The 16,589-nt window shown below is 31.7% G+C and overlaps 3 protein-coding genes across 4 annotated transcripts in view; 1 reads left to right on the plus strand and 2 right to left on the minus strand.

Moving 5' to 3' along the window:
* Positions 1 to 1,036, minus strand: part of LOC111043621 (protein EFR3 homolog cmp44E) — a 33,852-nt gene extending 32,816 nt beyond the window's left edge. The window contains exons 1-2 of the mRNA XM_039424515.1: positions 785 to 1,036; positions 486 to 559 (exon numbers count right to left, since the gene is read on the minus strand). Of these exons, the coding sequence (XP_039280449.1) occupies positions 486 to 559; positions 785 to 794 (84 nt within the window). The 5' untranslated portion in view covers positions 795 to 1,036. The remainder of the gene's footprint in view (positions 1 to 485; positions 560 to 784) is intronic.
* A 293-nt stretch (positions 1,037 to 1,329) lies between these two features.
* LOC111043611 (TBC1 domain family member 20) lies at positions 1,330 to 13,062 on the plus strand. The gene is made up of 7 exons (XM_039424522.1): positions 1,330 to 1,828; positions 3,760 to 3,888; positions 5,278 to 5,522; positions 6,024 to 6,217; positions 7,782 to 7,998; positions 8,858 to 8,967; positions 10,846 to 13,062. Exons 1-7 carry the CDS (start codon positions 1,771 to 1,773, stop codon positions 11,069 to 11,071), a joined length of 1,179 nt encoding a protein of 392 aa, XP_039280456.1. The 5' UTR covers positions 1,330 to 1,770; the 3' UTR covers positions 11,072 to 13,062.
* Positions 13,063 to 13,368: 306 nt separating this feature from the next.
* The window catches only part of LOC111043608 (tubulin-specific chaperone E), a 40,033-nt gene continuing 36,812 nt past the window's right edge, over positions 13,369 to 16,589 (minus strand). For both annotated transcript variants that reach the window (XM_022328598.2, XM_022328599.2), the window contains exons 7-11: positions 16,444 to 16,558; positions 15,951 to 16,076; positions 15,407 to 15,563; positions 14,199 to 14,398; positions 13,369 to 13,852 (exon numbers count right to left, since the gene is read on the minus strand). In XM_022328598.2, the coding sequence (XP_022184290.2) occupies positions 13,763 to 13,852; positions 14,199 to 14,398; positions 15,407 to 15,563; positions 15,951 to 16,076; positions 16,444 to 16,558 (688 nt within the window). In that variant the 3' untranslated portion in view covers positions 13,369 to 13,762. The remainder of the gene's footprint in view (positions 13,853 to 14,198; positions 14,399 to 15,406; positions 15,564 to 15,950; positions 16,077 to 16,443; positions 16,559 to 16,589) is intronic.

The raw sequence follows: 16,589 nt of genomic DNA on the forward strand, positions 1-16,589 counted from the left end.
TGATCATGCATAGCCAAGCTTGCACTTGCATACATAGGCCTTAAATGTGATCACATCCTCAACTTAATTTAGCACTAATTTAAGATAGTGAGATGTATTTGGGCTCATTTTCTTTGAAAATTTATCAACTAAAGTGGAGGTACAAATAGGCATCCTGCCTGATAAATGTATTTCACAAAAAACTAACAGAAATGTTTTTTCTCATCTTTTACTTTTCGGGGTAAAGCAAGCCTCTGGCGTTTTAGGAATTTGGATTTTAAAATTCAGAAAAAATATTCCTCGTGATAATTCTTTCAGGACTCTTTGCTAAAAATTTATCATTTGACTGGATTATTGAACCAACAAAAACATTTTATGATCAACAAAAAACTTTTAGACTATCAAATATTATGAACTCTAGGCCTTCACCATTTCACATTATTAATGTAAACAATACAGATAACTATATTTGAATTGTTAATGATGCTTATTTTTAAGCATCTTACCTGAGGATTGGGAGGGAAAATGTTGTCTACTAGGCGCTTGTAGCGCGGACGCATACAAGCACATGTGAAGCAACCTGCAACAAAAAGAATGGTAATGGTATTGCCTTTGAAAGCAGCAAATTGAAAAATATGAAAAACTAGAAGGAATAAACTATTTTCAATTACTGATGTACATCTTAAACATACTTCTTTAAACACTTAAATCCTCACAATTGATTAAATTGGAATAGCAATATCATTTAATTTTAAAAAAGAAACATATTTAATTAACAAATTAATAGTTATGCTTAGTCACTTACTCATACACATCTTTTGCTGAAATGTGGAAACCGATCCTCAATTTAGAGTTTGATAATGGCACGTAATAAGCCTGGATTCAATCCTTATATTGAAAAAGAGATACATGAGATAATACAATTGTATAGAAACAATTCTTAACGATATCAATAGCCAAATAACACAAAACCTTGATCAATATTAAATGCTTACGATTTTTGACATTTGACAAATTAACCTCAATTTCATAAAATCAGCTGTTTTTGAAGCAGCTGACATTGACAGAAAGCAAGTTAGCCAACCTGATCCTGAACTATTTTTTAGGTTTGACAAGGCTCTCCCAAAACTTTTATATGCTTATAAGTTACTGAGATTTCGATAAAATTTTTTTATAGGATATGATGAATGAATTCATAGTCGCACAACTGAACGAGTCATTAAAATTCTCATGAGAAAGAACCGCTTGTATTATTATTATTATCTTGAGTATCTCTAGTATTCTTATACTCGAAGCAAGGGAACAGCTGAGAAAGATAACGTGATAACGCCACTACGTCGTCTTGTCGTCTGTCATCCACAAACTCGCACCTCAAACGAGAACTGTTTGCTGTAATGCTTTGATAAATTTCAGTAAATTTCATTATTTCAAGTGTTGATAGTAGTAAAATGTCAGTTGATGTAAATAGTTTCGTGATCTTGAATTGAATAATGTGTGTTCAGGGTTTATACAATTAATAGTGCTAGTAAATGTAACGAAAATTGCATTGCCTTGCGTAAATAATGCTTTTTAAAGTATTAATTCTACAAATTAATCATTAATATAAATCTACTCAATTTTAATTAAAGTTCATTCATTCTTCTCTATCAATTAATTCTTGAAGTTGAAGAAAATGTGATCTTTTGTAAATTCAGTTCATAGTATTCTGTCATTTAGGTTAGGTTGCTTGAAAATAGACTATCATTATCATAATCAAACAAACCTAGTTATATAAAACATTCATAGTTCATCATGCCTGGATTGGACGATATAGCTAATGAAGAGGAGAATGAATTACTTTTTATTGATGGTGAGTCACAACATTGAATCAAGATAACAAAAATATTATGTTTATTTTATCAGATAGGATAAGTTTTGTAAAAATACTTGGAGCTTTGGATGCAATTTTAGAGTACTATTTTTGTTTGTCCAATAATAACACAATTATCAGTTTTATTATCTTTGATAGATTTCTGATGAGTCTAATGGGCCAAAGTGCAGTCTAGGGGTGACTGCTTATTGTTTTTCATATAGCCTACCGCAATACCGTTATATGGAAATATGGGTTATTTTCTCCAAGGTTATTATGCTCAAATTATAATTTCCATTGCTGTAATCATTTTTGAAACTTTAAATGTGTTAAGTAACTGTTTCAATTTTGAAAGTGTTAGGAGCCAAGTTTATCAGCTGTGCCAGTAACTGGGCCTACGTGTGGGCTATGCATGAAATTAAATTAATGTGAAATCAACCAAATTAAATCCTTAGTATGGGTTGAACGGCTTATGTACATTTCCTGAGTTTTTATGCTTTAAGCTTACCAACAATCGTAAAATATTTATCAAGTTTATGATCAACTATAGTGATACTTACGTTTTAACGTCACCATCCTATTAACATTGGTTAATATTCTGTGACATTGTTTGATGATATCCTTGTCTGACGTTTGACATATTGACAAAACAGATAGATTTATTCATTTCTAGCTGAGAACCGCTTTCCTAGCTTGCCATATTGTTTGCAGGCTATGAAGAAATGTAATGAACTACCTACCAGACTATTTAATCTCAATCATGAAAAGATTATATTTTCTTTGTGAATGTGATATGTTTGAGATATAATTGACATTAACTAAAATCAATAATTAATATTACATCAGATATACCAGGATGACTTGAATCACAGCTATAATATAATAATATATATAATAACAGCTATCTACTATAACTTGAAAGGCAATCGAAAATAAACTATAGTGACGTGCACGTTGTAATTGCAGTAAAAGAAAGGAGAACAGCGATTCTCTGTCTTGCCACTGACTCCTATAGAGGATAGCTGATACCGGTAGGCCTATATCTCATGTAATATTAACTGTTCATTCTTGTTTAAAATACCGGTAGTCAATAATATTTTATTCGTCAAGAAATTATGTTTTTAAATTATTAAATAATAAATTTTCATCATTGAAATTAGATATTTTGTTAATTAATTTTATTTATACATTGTTAAAAAAGGTTTGGCAGAGCTAGAAAAGAATAGCGCTATCTGCTTTGTCCAGTGATAGACAAGGATGGCTACACCAATATTAACCAAATACTGCCATTATAACGTAGTTCTCACTATAGCAACTATGTCGTCCTATCATTTCACTGACTTCATAACGTGAATATTATTTATAGTTCAATATTCTGATTTCCACAATAATGGTAAATTGTATTTTTCACCAATTACATCATTTATGTACTTTCATAACTCCATGCTATTGCTATTATTACATTTTTAAATCTCAACTTCATAGTAAGTTTTTATTTTTTGCCGAGGGTGATGCTGAAATGAACTCCAGGCTTGTGCTTGGGTAATGAGCTTTGGGTGGGTTACGAACCACCAGGAATTGTTTTTATATTTAATTATATTTGTTTTTTTATTTTTCATATTCTATACTATTTAGAGTACCTAGTCAGCTCTTAGTTATCCTTTCAACGGGAGCAGCACGCTCTGGAATCTCAATTTATCTGATCTTATCAGCTCGACGACGTTATTTTATTTTCCAATATTATCTTACTCTTAAGCTAATCTGAAAGGCGATGATCAGTTCATTTTTTCATCTAAAGTTGATTTTATTTATCATGAGTTATATCTAACTCATACCAGCGTCACACCTTTTTATAGGCAAGATTTTGATGACTTGCACACTTCGACCAGACGACCTTATGAAAATGTTTCTAATCCAAGGTATCTTTTCAGAAATATTGACCGATGATTTACTCGAGAAGGTTACAAATATTGAGAAAGTCTTGGATAGCTCAATAAGCGATGAGGAAAAATTTGATGCATTGACAAACTTTGCTAAAACAGATGGAGGACTTGTTAAGGGTAAGTACATTCTCAGGTTATTAAAAGTACTTCTCCTCCAGTTAGTTGAGTTGTATACCATCAATACAGTCCGAATGTTGAAAAAGATGAAAAAAATGTAGAATATGGTTTTCGAGTTTTTTCAAATGATTTCGGGTAACGGCAAATAACTGGCTGTTGAGAGTGAACGCAATATTAAAAATTGGTATAATTTTTCATACATCGCGATAGAGATATTTTCCATTCAATGCATTGGCCTAATTTGGGAAATCATCGACAACTAGGCACAGTGAATGGATTTGAATTTTAATTGTTATTAAACGAAAGAAGTGAGATAGATCACATTGATGAATTGACTTTCCCAAAGGTTGAATTTCAGTTCAAAAAACTTATGTTTTAAATCAGTGGATTAATTGAATTTTATCCTCATGAAGGCGGTCAAGATCATCGAGTACATCGCTTGCATTATGTCGAATTATATTTGACCTCCTAATTTTACACGTAGCCTAGCGTCAAATTTCATGTTACCAAAATTTGGTAACATATTATAAGTATTGTCTATGAAATAGTTATATGCAGGATATTCAACTGTTTATAATAAACTATCTTTAATTTTTCTTCCTTTTTATATAATGTATTTTTTTCTTATAATTCTATGCTGACCAAATAAAATGATGACATTGCGCATTCCTGATGTAAAAGGAAGACAAAAACATGAAAAGTAATTTATACTACTAATCCTGTGAAACCATTATAATTCAAAAATTTCGAAACATTTCTCCATTTATTTCTTTTATTCTGAGTAATTCATGTCTTTCTTAAAATCTATGTACAGGTGCGGGATTATAACTTTTTTTCAAATTGATAGAATACATTGTATGAGTCACAAAAATTTATATTGGCTTTTCAATGTAACTACGTACATAAGTTTTGTTTTACGTAGTTTTCAAGGGTGAATCATGTATAGGTGAAGCATCCCACTCTGGAAGCATAGAGTATACAGATTTCTGGTGTTCGTACGAAGCTGGATTCCTACATATCATATCAGTATCAGTGAACTGTTTGGCACAGTGAAAATATTATTTTACTGATTTCTAATGGAACTATTTATACTCGATTGGCGGGGATGAGTGGGATTAATCCCATTAAATTCTCTTCAAACTACGCTACGCTGAAATTCGTTTTCGTAACACGTAGCCGTCCTATCTTACAAAATTAAAAGCTATGCTACGCTGGTGGATTTAACTTTCCCCACGGTCCCTTGAGATTTGATCAGTAACGTCTCACTTCAGTTTTATCGTCATATTTATTGATTTTTTGTATAGTTACCTACTTGATTGATTCTACTCACCAGTTTTCTACTACTAATGCCTTCATTTATTTGGTATGGTCATTATCTATTGATTTCAGATTCGGTTCGTAAAAAGGTTTGGCCGAAATTGCTGGGCGTGGATACGTCGAAGATAGAGCCCTTCCGCGACCACTCGTCACTGGTCGAGCACGCGGAGTACGAGCAAGTTGTCTTGGACGTCAAGCGCTCGCTCAAACGGTTCCCACCCTCCATTCCCTATGAGGAAAGACTTGCCCTGCAAGATCAGCTCACACAGCTGATTATGCGAGTAATCATCGAATATCCTCATCTCAGGTATTACCAGGTGTGTATACAATTCACATTGTCTTGGTTTATTGGGCAAATTATCATTGAAATACAAAAAAAATCAATTCAGTTTAAATTCAATTAATTTCATTCAAACACCATAAAAAACAAAATTACAAAACAATACAATAAGCAATTGCATAATGACATACTATACAAAAACAACATGCTTCATGGTGTGGTGAAGAAAATGAATTGAATTGAATAGCTGCCTTTATTTAAATCGTAGGAGGGCGAAGTGAGTTCGCAAATAAAGAGAATGAAAGAGGAAAAATAACTAGTCAACTATAGCTTTAGACAAAATTTCATTAGTTATGTTATAAGAGAATTGAACAAAATAACCCTGAAAGCATTGTCGTTGCATTAGCAAAGTATTTATACAGACACATACTTTCGTTTGCCGCTATGAAAATCATAGAGAAAAGAAGTTTTTGAAGTGGTATTTTTTCAAGTTTCTTGTTAGTTATTGTGATGATTTGACAATTGAATGTTGCACCAGGGCTACCATGATGTGGCTGTGACAATACTGCTGGTGGTTGGCGAGGATGCGGCCTTCCAGATCATGAAGGTGCTCTCCACAAACCATCTCAAAGACTTCATGGAGCGAACCATGGAGAAGACACAATACCTGCTCAATCACATCTATCCCCTTATCAAGAGACGCAGTCCCAAGCTCTACGAGTTTCTTGAAAAGTAAGAAATTTTGATTCATTCATTGATAGAATTTTCAGCCTGTAGCTTGATATTCTGAAATGTAAAGCATATATTAATGGCTAGGCAGTCGTGCAGAAGGAGAGAAGGACAGAATGAGCAGTAATTTTCTGCATTTTACCATCAATAATAGACATACTTTGCATGGTTGGTATCCTTAATTAGGTAATGATTTGATTATCTCAAAGTAGAAATATTCAACTTGGACGTTTCAACTTTGGTTGGCTTGTCTTTGGGGTAAATTTCAATTGAAAATTTGAATATTTATTCACATCGTTTATTTTCTGTACATATATACTTTTTTTATTTTATTTATTTATAATTTTTACAAAGTAGCACTGATTGGGAGAGAAAAACTAAGGATACTCCTTGTACTATTTCTCTCCCAAATTTAGATAAAATTTTAAAAGTTCGAGATAGGGACCATAACCCTATCTTTTCTAAAATATAATCCATATTCACTGAAAAAACAACGAAAACTAAGAATTTTAAATTTTGATGGTTAAAAACAGAATAAAAAAAAACAAAAAATATCACACTCAAATCACCATTAATTGGAACATTTTTGTGTAATTTGACAAAATTTAGAGCCAGAAAAAACACAACTCACTATTCAGAACAGCTCTTCCAACTAACATCGAGTAATAAATAACTATTTATCAATCATATATTAATCACATATTTGTTTACATAAATATTTTTTGTTATTTCATCAGCTTTTGAAATACCAATAGTAATGACATCATACAAGAAGTTTTAAAATACAGTTTCATAGTTTTTATTTACTAAAGTTTCATAGTGGGTTATTTAAGAATTTTACTTTTTGAATTGATCAATATTAGCAAACTTTTAATAGAAGATTTGGGCAATAGCCTGTTTTTACTTTATTACTATTGTATTGTTGTTCTATCCAATAAATAAGCAAATACAATTTTTACATAGACTGCATATCATCGAAAATCTTTCAAGTGTTTAGCCTTCACAATCTCAGTTGTAAACATTTATTATTATTATTATTATTATTACTTCCATTAAAACTAGTCACTAGGACTAACCATTAATTTTGTTCTCTTATTTCTTATCCTAAAATATTAATTGTTAATACCTAGTTGTAACCTATTGATCTAATTTTGTTGAAAATTGAGTCTGAATCAGAAAGTCGGTTGGCTTTTCCATCTATTTTGGGAAATAATATACCTAATAATTTTTCTTATTTACCCTATTTCATTGTATATTTGTTTTGGAAAAATACAAGATTTTTGTTAATTAATATAAGTGAACAGGTTATCTTGAAGACCACTCTCCATCGGGGGTTAAGTGGAAGGGGGGGCTCTTATTGCCTCAATTTCGCCCACATCACTTCTTATATTGTAAAGTGTAAATAAAATACACTATTTTATTGTAAATAAATAGGCATTTATCTATCTATCTATCTATCATCATTTATCACTTTTATGAGATACTTTGTACACCTTGGTGCACATGTTTGTATGAAGCGTTTTGGAACGTTTTATTTCAAGTTTGTTACAACTGGCATTGGTGTTAGGGCCGAATTAGGAACGATGTTCTGCCTGCCTTGGTTCCTGACGTGGTACGGCCACGACTTGAAGCACTACCGAGATGTTGTGCGCCTCTACGACTTCTTCCTCGCCTCCCCGCCACTCATGTCATTGTACCTGGCTGCCGCCATTGTGCTCTACAGGCAGCAAGACATCCTCTCAGTTGAATGTGATATGGCTGCTATACACTCCTTGCTTGCTCAGGTAACATTACTTCTATCTTACCTATCACAAACTCTAGTATTTACACTACCGTATTTACTCAAGTTTCATAGTGGGTTATCTAAGAAATTTACTTTTTTAATCGATCAATATTAGAAAAACGTTTTATTTTTCGTTAATTATTATTGATGCTATTATCGGGGAGTCCGATCTCCCTAAGCATCATTGTAGAAATCAATCTGCTTTCTATTGTTTGTTTTATATGTTTTCTATTCCAAACAATTATATTATGTTTTTCCTCGCTTGCTCAGGTAACATAATTTATGTTTCCTGTTATAACCTTTAGGATAAAGATTATATAATCTATTTAATAATTCCTATTTAAATAATCAAAAAGTTTCACAGTGGTTTATTTTATAATTGTACTTTTTGAATTGATCAAAACTAGTAGACTATTAATTTTTTGCCAATTATTGATGCAATTTATCTGTTTTTCCTCAATAATTTTAGATTATTTCTTCTGACGATGTTTAACCATCTAAACTGGCCAATTATTTTTAGATTTATTTGATAGTGAGTTTTGTGTCTAGTTCTTACTCAACCATTATTGGCTGAGTTTCTTAGACCACCTTATCTTGGCTGAGTTCATATGCAGTCTACAAACCCAGAGAAGAAAGATTCTTACCCAGAAATCAATTGTCTTGAAACCAAACAAATGATATCTGTAATAGTAGAGGAGGAAGAATGAATCCCTAGCCAATTGTTTCTCTGATTAATAATGGTGATTTAATGAACTTGTAATCTTGCTCCTCTAGCCAATGATCAACTTTCTGAGAATTAATGAGTTTAATGTTACATGTTTCTGATTGCAATGTCAAATAATTGTTTTATAATTTCATAGCTTCCTGATGAAATGCCGTTCGATAAGTTGCTGTCGGAAGCATCGAAATTATATTCCGAGTATCCTCCAAAGAGTTTAGAAAAAGAAGTGGAAGAACGATTTCAATTAGAGTAAGTATAAGTTGAACTATTTCGTACTATTACTGCAATATTTGTTTATACAAAACTATTGAAGAATTAAACTTAGAGATTAAAGTATGTTCCTTAAAGATCATTGGATCATTTTTATATTAATGATCCAATCAGTAGTTCCTAACAGATGGTCCGCAGAAGCTTTAGAAGTGGTCCTTGGCTGGTCGAGGGAAATAAAAGAAAAAATATGGAATTGACAATAAACCATGCCAAGTTTAATGTCAAGAAAAATTTTGTATAGTAAAACTGCTGAAAGTGGAACTTGAATGTGGTAGAAACTCGCCCAATCCGTTTCTACTCAATGAAGAGTCAAAAATGCGGCTTGACAATATTCTTCTCAAAAATCTCTTAACTTGATAGCCTAAACTTTTTTCATAAGGAGCCTTTCAAAAGGAAATTTCATGCTAGAATGATTTTTTAGTTGATCGTTTTTTCATACACTTTCGTATCTAGTATTATGAACATTCTTGAACATTTAAATGTAAACCACCTCAATATTCAAGAGATGAAAAGTGGGAAGGTCGATAATAATCATCCAATTTTAGAAGATAAACGTCGTATAATATATATATTTCATCTTGTAAATTGACATAATAGCCTACGATCTGTTTAAAAGTAAAATAACCAGCAATAATCGGGTTTTCCAAATGATGACAGTCTTCATAAATATTTTTGAAGTGTCAACTGAACAGATAATTTTAATTTAGTAAAATAAAGCGTTTAGTAGATCGTATTTGATGGTTTATTTATTGAATCATTCAGAATTACACAACTTTCTGAAAAATACCAGACTCAAACTCAAGTGGTACGGTACGTTTATGAACGTTCTGTAATCATTTGGTTCGGTAACAACCTCAAACTACATTAGACTCTAAATAGACTTTCTTCTATCATCACATTAACCAAGCTCAAGCATAGAGCTCTCATGGACATCATCATCCCGAAAAAATATTCTTAATGGAAATTATCAATAATAATGCCAATTATGACACTATTTGTTGAGTTTAGGAAAATGCCAATAATAATCATGCCAATTACAATGGTACTATTAGCTCTGTTGAGGAAAACATCAATAATAATGCTAATTATAATGGTACTATTTACTCTGGTTAAGAAAATATCAGTAATGATGCTTATTGTAATAATATTGTAGTAATACAGTATTACTATTTGCTCTGGTTCAGAAAATATCAATAATAATAATAATGCCAATTGTAGTAATACTATTTGCTCGGGTTAGGAAAATATCAATAATAATGCTAATTATAATGGTTCTATCTGCTCTGGTTAGGAAAATGTCAATTAAAATGGTACTATTTGCTGTGGTGAGGAAACAGTATCTTACGTCACATGGACGGGAAGGGGCCTTTTGCAGGCGAGAATGATGTTTCTAGTGGAGGCGTTAGCCGAGACTAGAATTTCATTCGAACACTGCAAAAGACATTCACGTCCAAGTAACGTACACTATTTTTGTCATAATAATCTAAAGAAGAATAATTGAGAAATAGAAAACATTACTTGCTTGTGCTGAAGTTACTACATGCATTCTATAAACATAACCTAGTTCACAAATTCCAAATCAGGAATTATGTGGAAGTTGACAAAACTTCCACCTGGAGCGCTAAAGGTGTTTTTTGTAGCAGTTTTGCTGTTCCTATTTTGGAACTAGGAAACATACTCGACTGTAAAGAAAACATACGGTTTCATTACAGTAGAGTATGCTATAATGAGAATCATATGCTTATTTGTTCTGCAAACAGCTGTTTACCGGCTTGATTTCATGCATGGAGAACAGGTGAGATTGAATGACTATGACGAAAATATCGTTAATGATGATGATGGGTTGTGATTTGTTAGGTTGGAGATGCGTAGACCAGTGTCGAAGCGAAGGGCAGCGGCTAGAGGAGGGGTGGGAGGGAGAGGGAGGGTTTCGCTGTGGATCGTGCTGATGGGTGTGAGGCGCATGGCGGCCAGGCAACCCGTCAAGACTCTCCTCTTCACCGTCTCATTGGCCGTCGGCTTGTTCGCCTACCTGCGCTCCGAAACTCTCGACTTCATGCTGCAATTCTATTCAATCAGATAGTACATACCTGTCTTTATTGCTGCTGCAACTCTGTGCGTACAAATTGTTATGCCTTAGAATGTCTTACTGAAAAACGCGATGCATTTTGTCTTTCATATGGTTAATAATTTTAACGCGAAATCATTCGAATCATTCAACCATGAATGTTAGTCATTTTCATCAAAACAATGGATTCTTCAGCCATTTTGAATGACTACGGCCAGGTTGCATAAAAGCCTGTTAAATCTTAATCATGATTAAATTCCACTAGAACCAACCAGAGAAGGTTTTTCTAAGAATAAGGTTTCTCTGATTGGTCTCGTGGCATTTAATCGGGATTAAAAGTTAGAATTTTGTTTTACTGGGTGTAGGCCTATGTATGTTGAGCGAGAATTCATAGCGTGCAATAAATACTCTAAATTCAATTGTTGTTGTACCGTCATGAGGTATACTAAGGCCCGCCGCAAAGTAGACCCACGCTAATCCACGAAGAGCAACCTACGCCGTGGCATGTTTTGTAAACCATTGCTAGGCTTTTCCAGACATATCTGTGGAATACATGCAATCAATGATTCAATTGTCAGCTGATTGATTATGAATAATTCTATAGCAATGGTTTACAAAACATCCCAAGGCGAGAGTTGCTTTTCGTGGATTAGCGTGCGTCTACTTTGCGGCGGGCCTAAGCGGTGTGCGGTTTTAAAATAATAGAATGTATCATCGAATTATATGATTTTGTACCCAAATGTAGCTTCATTTCTTTTTATCTATAGATTCAGTTGACTCTCCAATTTCTAATTGGGAGTTTTTTGTTGAAATGAATGGAAGTAAAATTCTTTCATGGTGCTAGTTTATAAGCATTGTCAAACTTGACAATCGTATTTCAAAAGATTAATAAAGGATGACAGAGGTAGATACTATAATATTCTAAACGCAGTTTCAATAGTACCGTAGACCGCATTGAAATTTCAGTTTTTTCTTTGGAATTCAAAAAATCTTCTGCAAAGATTTCATGTTCTCACGAATGGAGTTTAGTCATGCCTCATGTTAGTTAATCGGTTCATCATTAACAACTAACATACGATCATTTTGGATTCGACATTTATGTCGTATTATATCCCCTTATCTACTAAAACATTTGTAGGTGTATATATTTCAAGGAATTTTCCTTTATTTACCACGAAGCAAAAAAGTCATCTAATTTAATTTGTTGGTTACTGGGTACGGTACATCTACTAATAATACTTCAAGGATGATACAAAGCTATTCATGAATAATATTTTTTTTCATATTGAAGACTAATTAGGATATTATGAATAAACAATCAGTAGTTTTCAATTTTCTGAACCAAAAATTAGTAACAGTAATAGTAAAGGATTATAGTCCACAAGTTGTTAATTAACAAACTTTCATCGTTGTTAAAGAACAAAATTTTATCTCAACCACTTGTGATGTCATCAAATGAATTGATTTGTATTAAATATTATTATTCCTCTCTTTATCTTCAAGTAGTGATAGCCTGTTCAATAGTTTATTTTACACATATTTTTTAATTAATATTGTACTTCATTATTTACCGTACCGTACTGGTACATCATCTTTATTTCTGTGATAATTGAGTAGTTTTTCACATTCCAATGAATTGATAACAATACTTTATGTGTTCTCCATTATTTCAATTCATATTTCATTTACTCTCGATAAATTTAATTAACCCTCCTAATAATATCAGAGCCGCTATTTATTCGCAAATTCTATACTAAATACGGATTGAATGTAAAAATATTATAGGGGAATCAAGATGCATTGTCAATTAGATATATATTGACTAGTTTGTTGATCAGAATAACAATAGGCTCAGAATTTAAATTCAATTGAACCGAAATGCCTTTCCTAGTGTTTAATTTGATTCTAAATGTAAGCTTGTACTATTTCGAAGATTAATTTATGTGAAATTATTGCTTGTTGTGTTTGTAATATAATATTTTATTAAAAAAAATGTATTTTCACTAGTCGTAAGATTCATTTTCCTTCTAAACAAATCATAATATTTAAAAAAATATATAACAGATTAGCTTATTAGAGAAAATTAACGTGAAATTCGATGATGTTTCAATAATACAACAATGCATTAAAATGGGCTGTTGACCAACTCGCGCAAAACCATGGTGCTTGGATGAAAGTAGAAAATAATGATTCAGTAAAATAATATTATTTTATTATAAAATTCACTTCTACAAAAATGTGTAGCCAGTTTTATGAAAAAGTATTGTTAATTCCTATTAAAATTCTTGCTATAACAAACATAATTAATAAAAAATTATATTTTGAAACTTAAAAACTATTTTTACTAGTTTTGAAAGAAGAAAAATCACAGCCATGAGACAATCTCCAGAATATATGAGATTAATGTGCTCTAGTTTTAATAGGTGGGTTTCGATTCAAGTGAATTATGTTAGGTACCCAGAAATTAAAACGTTTCACAAGCATTATAGAACGTACTGCAATAGTTTAAGAGAAAAAATAGGATATCTAGAGATTGCACTCAATAAAAGTCTCATAAGAATCATCAAGGCACAAGCACGAAACATGCCATACAAATATTATTACTCTGGATGACAAAGTTTAATTATTATTTATAAATAAATTATATCGATTCCATTGTAATAATAATGACTCATTATAATGTTTCTTGCTATCCGGACGGCAGAATTATTCAGCAATTATTACATCGCCTTCCTCCAAAGAATAAAAATCTAAACTTCTCAATTGCTCATCAAGAGGTATTTTCAGTTCCCGATTCTGCAAAAAACATGAAAATAATTCGATAAATGAAAGCTTACAAATCCTATTCTTATGAATAGGAAAAATGAACTATTTTAAACTACTTGTGAAATGATTGAATCAGAAATTACCAAATTGATGTATTTTGTAATTTCAAATCCAGTCCACTTTCATAATTCATATAATAGGGATGGTTGATTAACACTATTGAATGCATTCAACATAATACCTGCTGTTGAGGTATCGCAGATAATTCGCATTTCCATTCTGAAAAGATCACAATACGAAGATTTAAAAAGGATCAGGATCATCGTAAATGACAACATGAGTAATATAATAGTAATATAAAGAATTTTGAACTTACCTTAGTTGGTACTAAATAGAGGGTTTCAAACTCGAATACTCTTTTAGCAAAGTTATACACTTTTTGAACATTCATAGTCAGAGGAAACTTCTTTTTCAAAACTTGTGGATTGTGTGACGATTTTATTTCTAAAAGGACGAGTTTAGATTCCAGTTTAGAATTGGCCTTTTTGTATTCACTCATCTCAGCTTCTCCGTGCTCTGAAATAAAAGAAATCTAAGGTATTATTAATTCCTTCGTTACTGAGTCTAATCCTATACTATTAAACAAGCAATTTCTGTTTATATGCTTGTATGTCACCGGATCTCGAAAACTGCTCTAACGATTTTCACGAAATTCAGAGCATAGTAGGTTTATAATATATAAAAATCTGGTGTGGTGCACTCACACAACTTTCCTTGCCGTTATGAAAATTGATCACCTGAAGCTAGTATTGAAGCTATTGATCACCACCACGCGCATTTCAAGTCTACTATTCAAAGATCTGTGCCAGCTAGTGACAGGACAATAACGCTGGAGACACGAGGTCTGCTATCTCTTCATAGTGAATAATCTAATGAAATCAACAGTTACTAACAGTTTGCAATAATTGAATAATCACATTTTCTCGAATTTCAAGCTCATTTTCAAACATTCAAAGGTATATAACACCTCAATCAAATCTTTCAACATTCAAGTGGAACGCAGGAATTGATTTATTCATTCCTATTTATCAATTTCTTTATTGATTCATACAATAAGTATGAATAAGTTCACTCAAATATCGTTCATTTCACAATGTATGATAAATTAATAAAATTTCAATTTCTAAAAATAGAACAAATTTTATTATAGAATTTCAACTTTTGCTGAGTTAATTAAGCCACAAGTATTTTTCCCTCACTTTGAAACCACTGAAAATTCGTCTAACAATTTGAAGGTTTTGAACGTATAAATTCCAGCAACTGAAATAAATAAACACAAGAATCGTACTGTGGTACTATTTTTAGACATTTTTACGCCTAATTTCTTGATGATTATGCATCACGGTGGATAATTATGATTATGCTATGCAGATTATGATAAAATTACAAAAAAATCTGTCCCAAGGCCTTTATAAAAGCAGTCTGGGTTCTACTCGGTGAACCAGAGTGCTAGTCTCATTATTTGTAATTTTCTTAAGCTTCAATTTCTGAATTTAAGAATTGAAATGACTGAAATATACCTACTTGATACCAATATCTGATAACGAGGATGACTAGTCAGGAATTTAGCTTTTAAATCCGGGTCTTGTTTTGAAGTTTGCCATTCTTGACCAAACAGTCTGATGTAAATATATTCGGCTCCAAGTCTTTCTTCTCTTGTAATCTCTTCTCCATTCAATCGCTGATGGATAGACAATGCATTGAATTAAAAACCAACACTCATCGTAACAATTCAAATTCAAAAGAAATTAGTAGCAAATTGAATTGATCTTCAGGGAAAATATATAGGTTATTAATAAAATATTAAAAACAAATAAAAAATTGATACAGTAGAAATAGAAGTTTGATAAATAGCGTGGAGATTTAAAAGACTTCAGAAAAAATAGTTATGTTATTCATAGAATTTAATTCAGAAAAATAATTCTGTTGTAGATTAAATTGTTAAAAACTCATAAATTCACATTGTCCTCATAATGAAGAAAAATTGAGTTGGAAATAATAAAAAATAAGATTCAAATAAGATAATAGCTGGATGAATTAATAAGTGACTAATATAATAAATAATTACCTTCATGGATCCAATCTTTGCTACCATCATTTCAAACCAACGTTCCGGATTTTTTTCATTTATAGGATTCGATTTTATCCTCAATTCATGCAAATTAAGTTTTTCGAGTTCATTTATATGGGACCACTGGAACAATCGGTACATTTTATCAGCACCAAGTAGCCTACATGAATACATTATAAAACTGTGAAAAGCAAAGTGAAGAGCTATCCAAGGCTGGAGAATAGTATCAAAAATGTCACAATCACAGGTTTCAAGCTGTTTTCCAATTGTAAAAAATTGCTTCAACTGAGGTACTAAAATGAATTATGAAACTTCAGAGTATGATTTATAAACTATTCATCTAGTACATAAAAGAGTTCTCTACATACAAATATTGAATTCAGTTGAGTAACAAAACTCATCCTAGTATAGGGATGAGTCATCAACACAATGATCAATGAAATTATTATTGTTTAAAAAAAAAAATAATAATAATAAGAAAAATACTTACTTCATTTATACGATTATTTGTAAGCAAAAGGTATTTCAAAGAGTGAAATAAATCATTATTCTCAGGGAGCGTTATGTCACAGAGCTTATTGGAGCTTAAGTTTAAAGTTTGTAATCTGAAACAAAACATAGTTATTATTATTTATA

Source organism: Nilaparvata lugens, chromosome 3 (assembly GCF_014356525.2).
Source record: "Nilaparvata lugens isolate BPH chromosome 3, ASM1435652v1, whole genome shotgun sequence".
NCBI classification, from domain to species: domain Eukaryota; kingdom Metazoa; phylum Arthropoda; class Insecta; order Hemiptera; family Delphacidae; genus Nilaparvata; species Nilaparvata lugens.

What these genes read in the sequence shown, in the direction of transcription:
- LOC111043611 (XM_039424522.1), top strand. Translation starts at nt 1,771, where the DNA reads ATGCCTGGATTGGACGATATAGCTAATGAAGAGGAGAATGAATTACTT. An exon ending in CTCATCTCAGGTATTACCAG is followed by an intron (nt 5,523 to 6,023) that starts GTGTGTATACAA and finishes ATGTTGCACCAG; the next exon opens with GGCTACCATGATGTGGCTGT. An exon ending in GAAGAACGATTTCAATTAGA is followed by an intron (nt 8,968 to 10,845) that starts GTAAGTATAAGT and finishes GTGATTTGTTAG; the next exon opens with GTTGGAGATGCGTAGACCAG.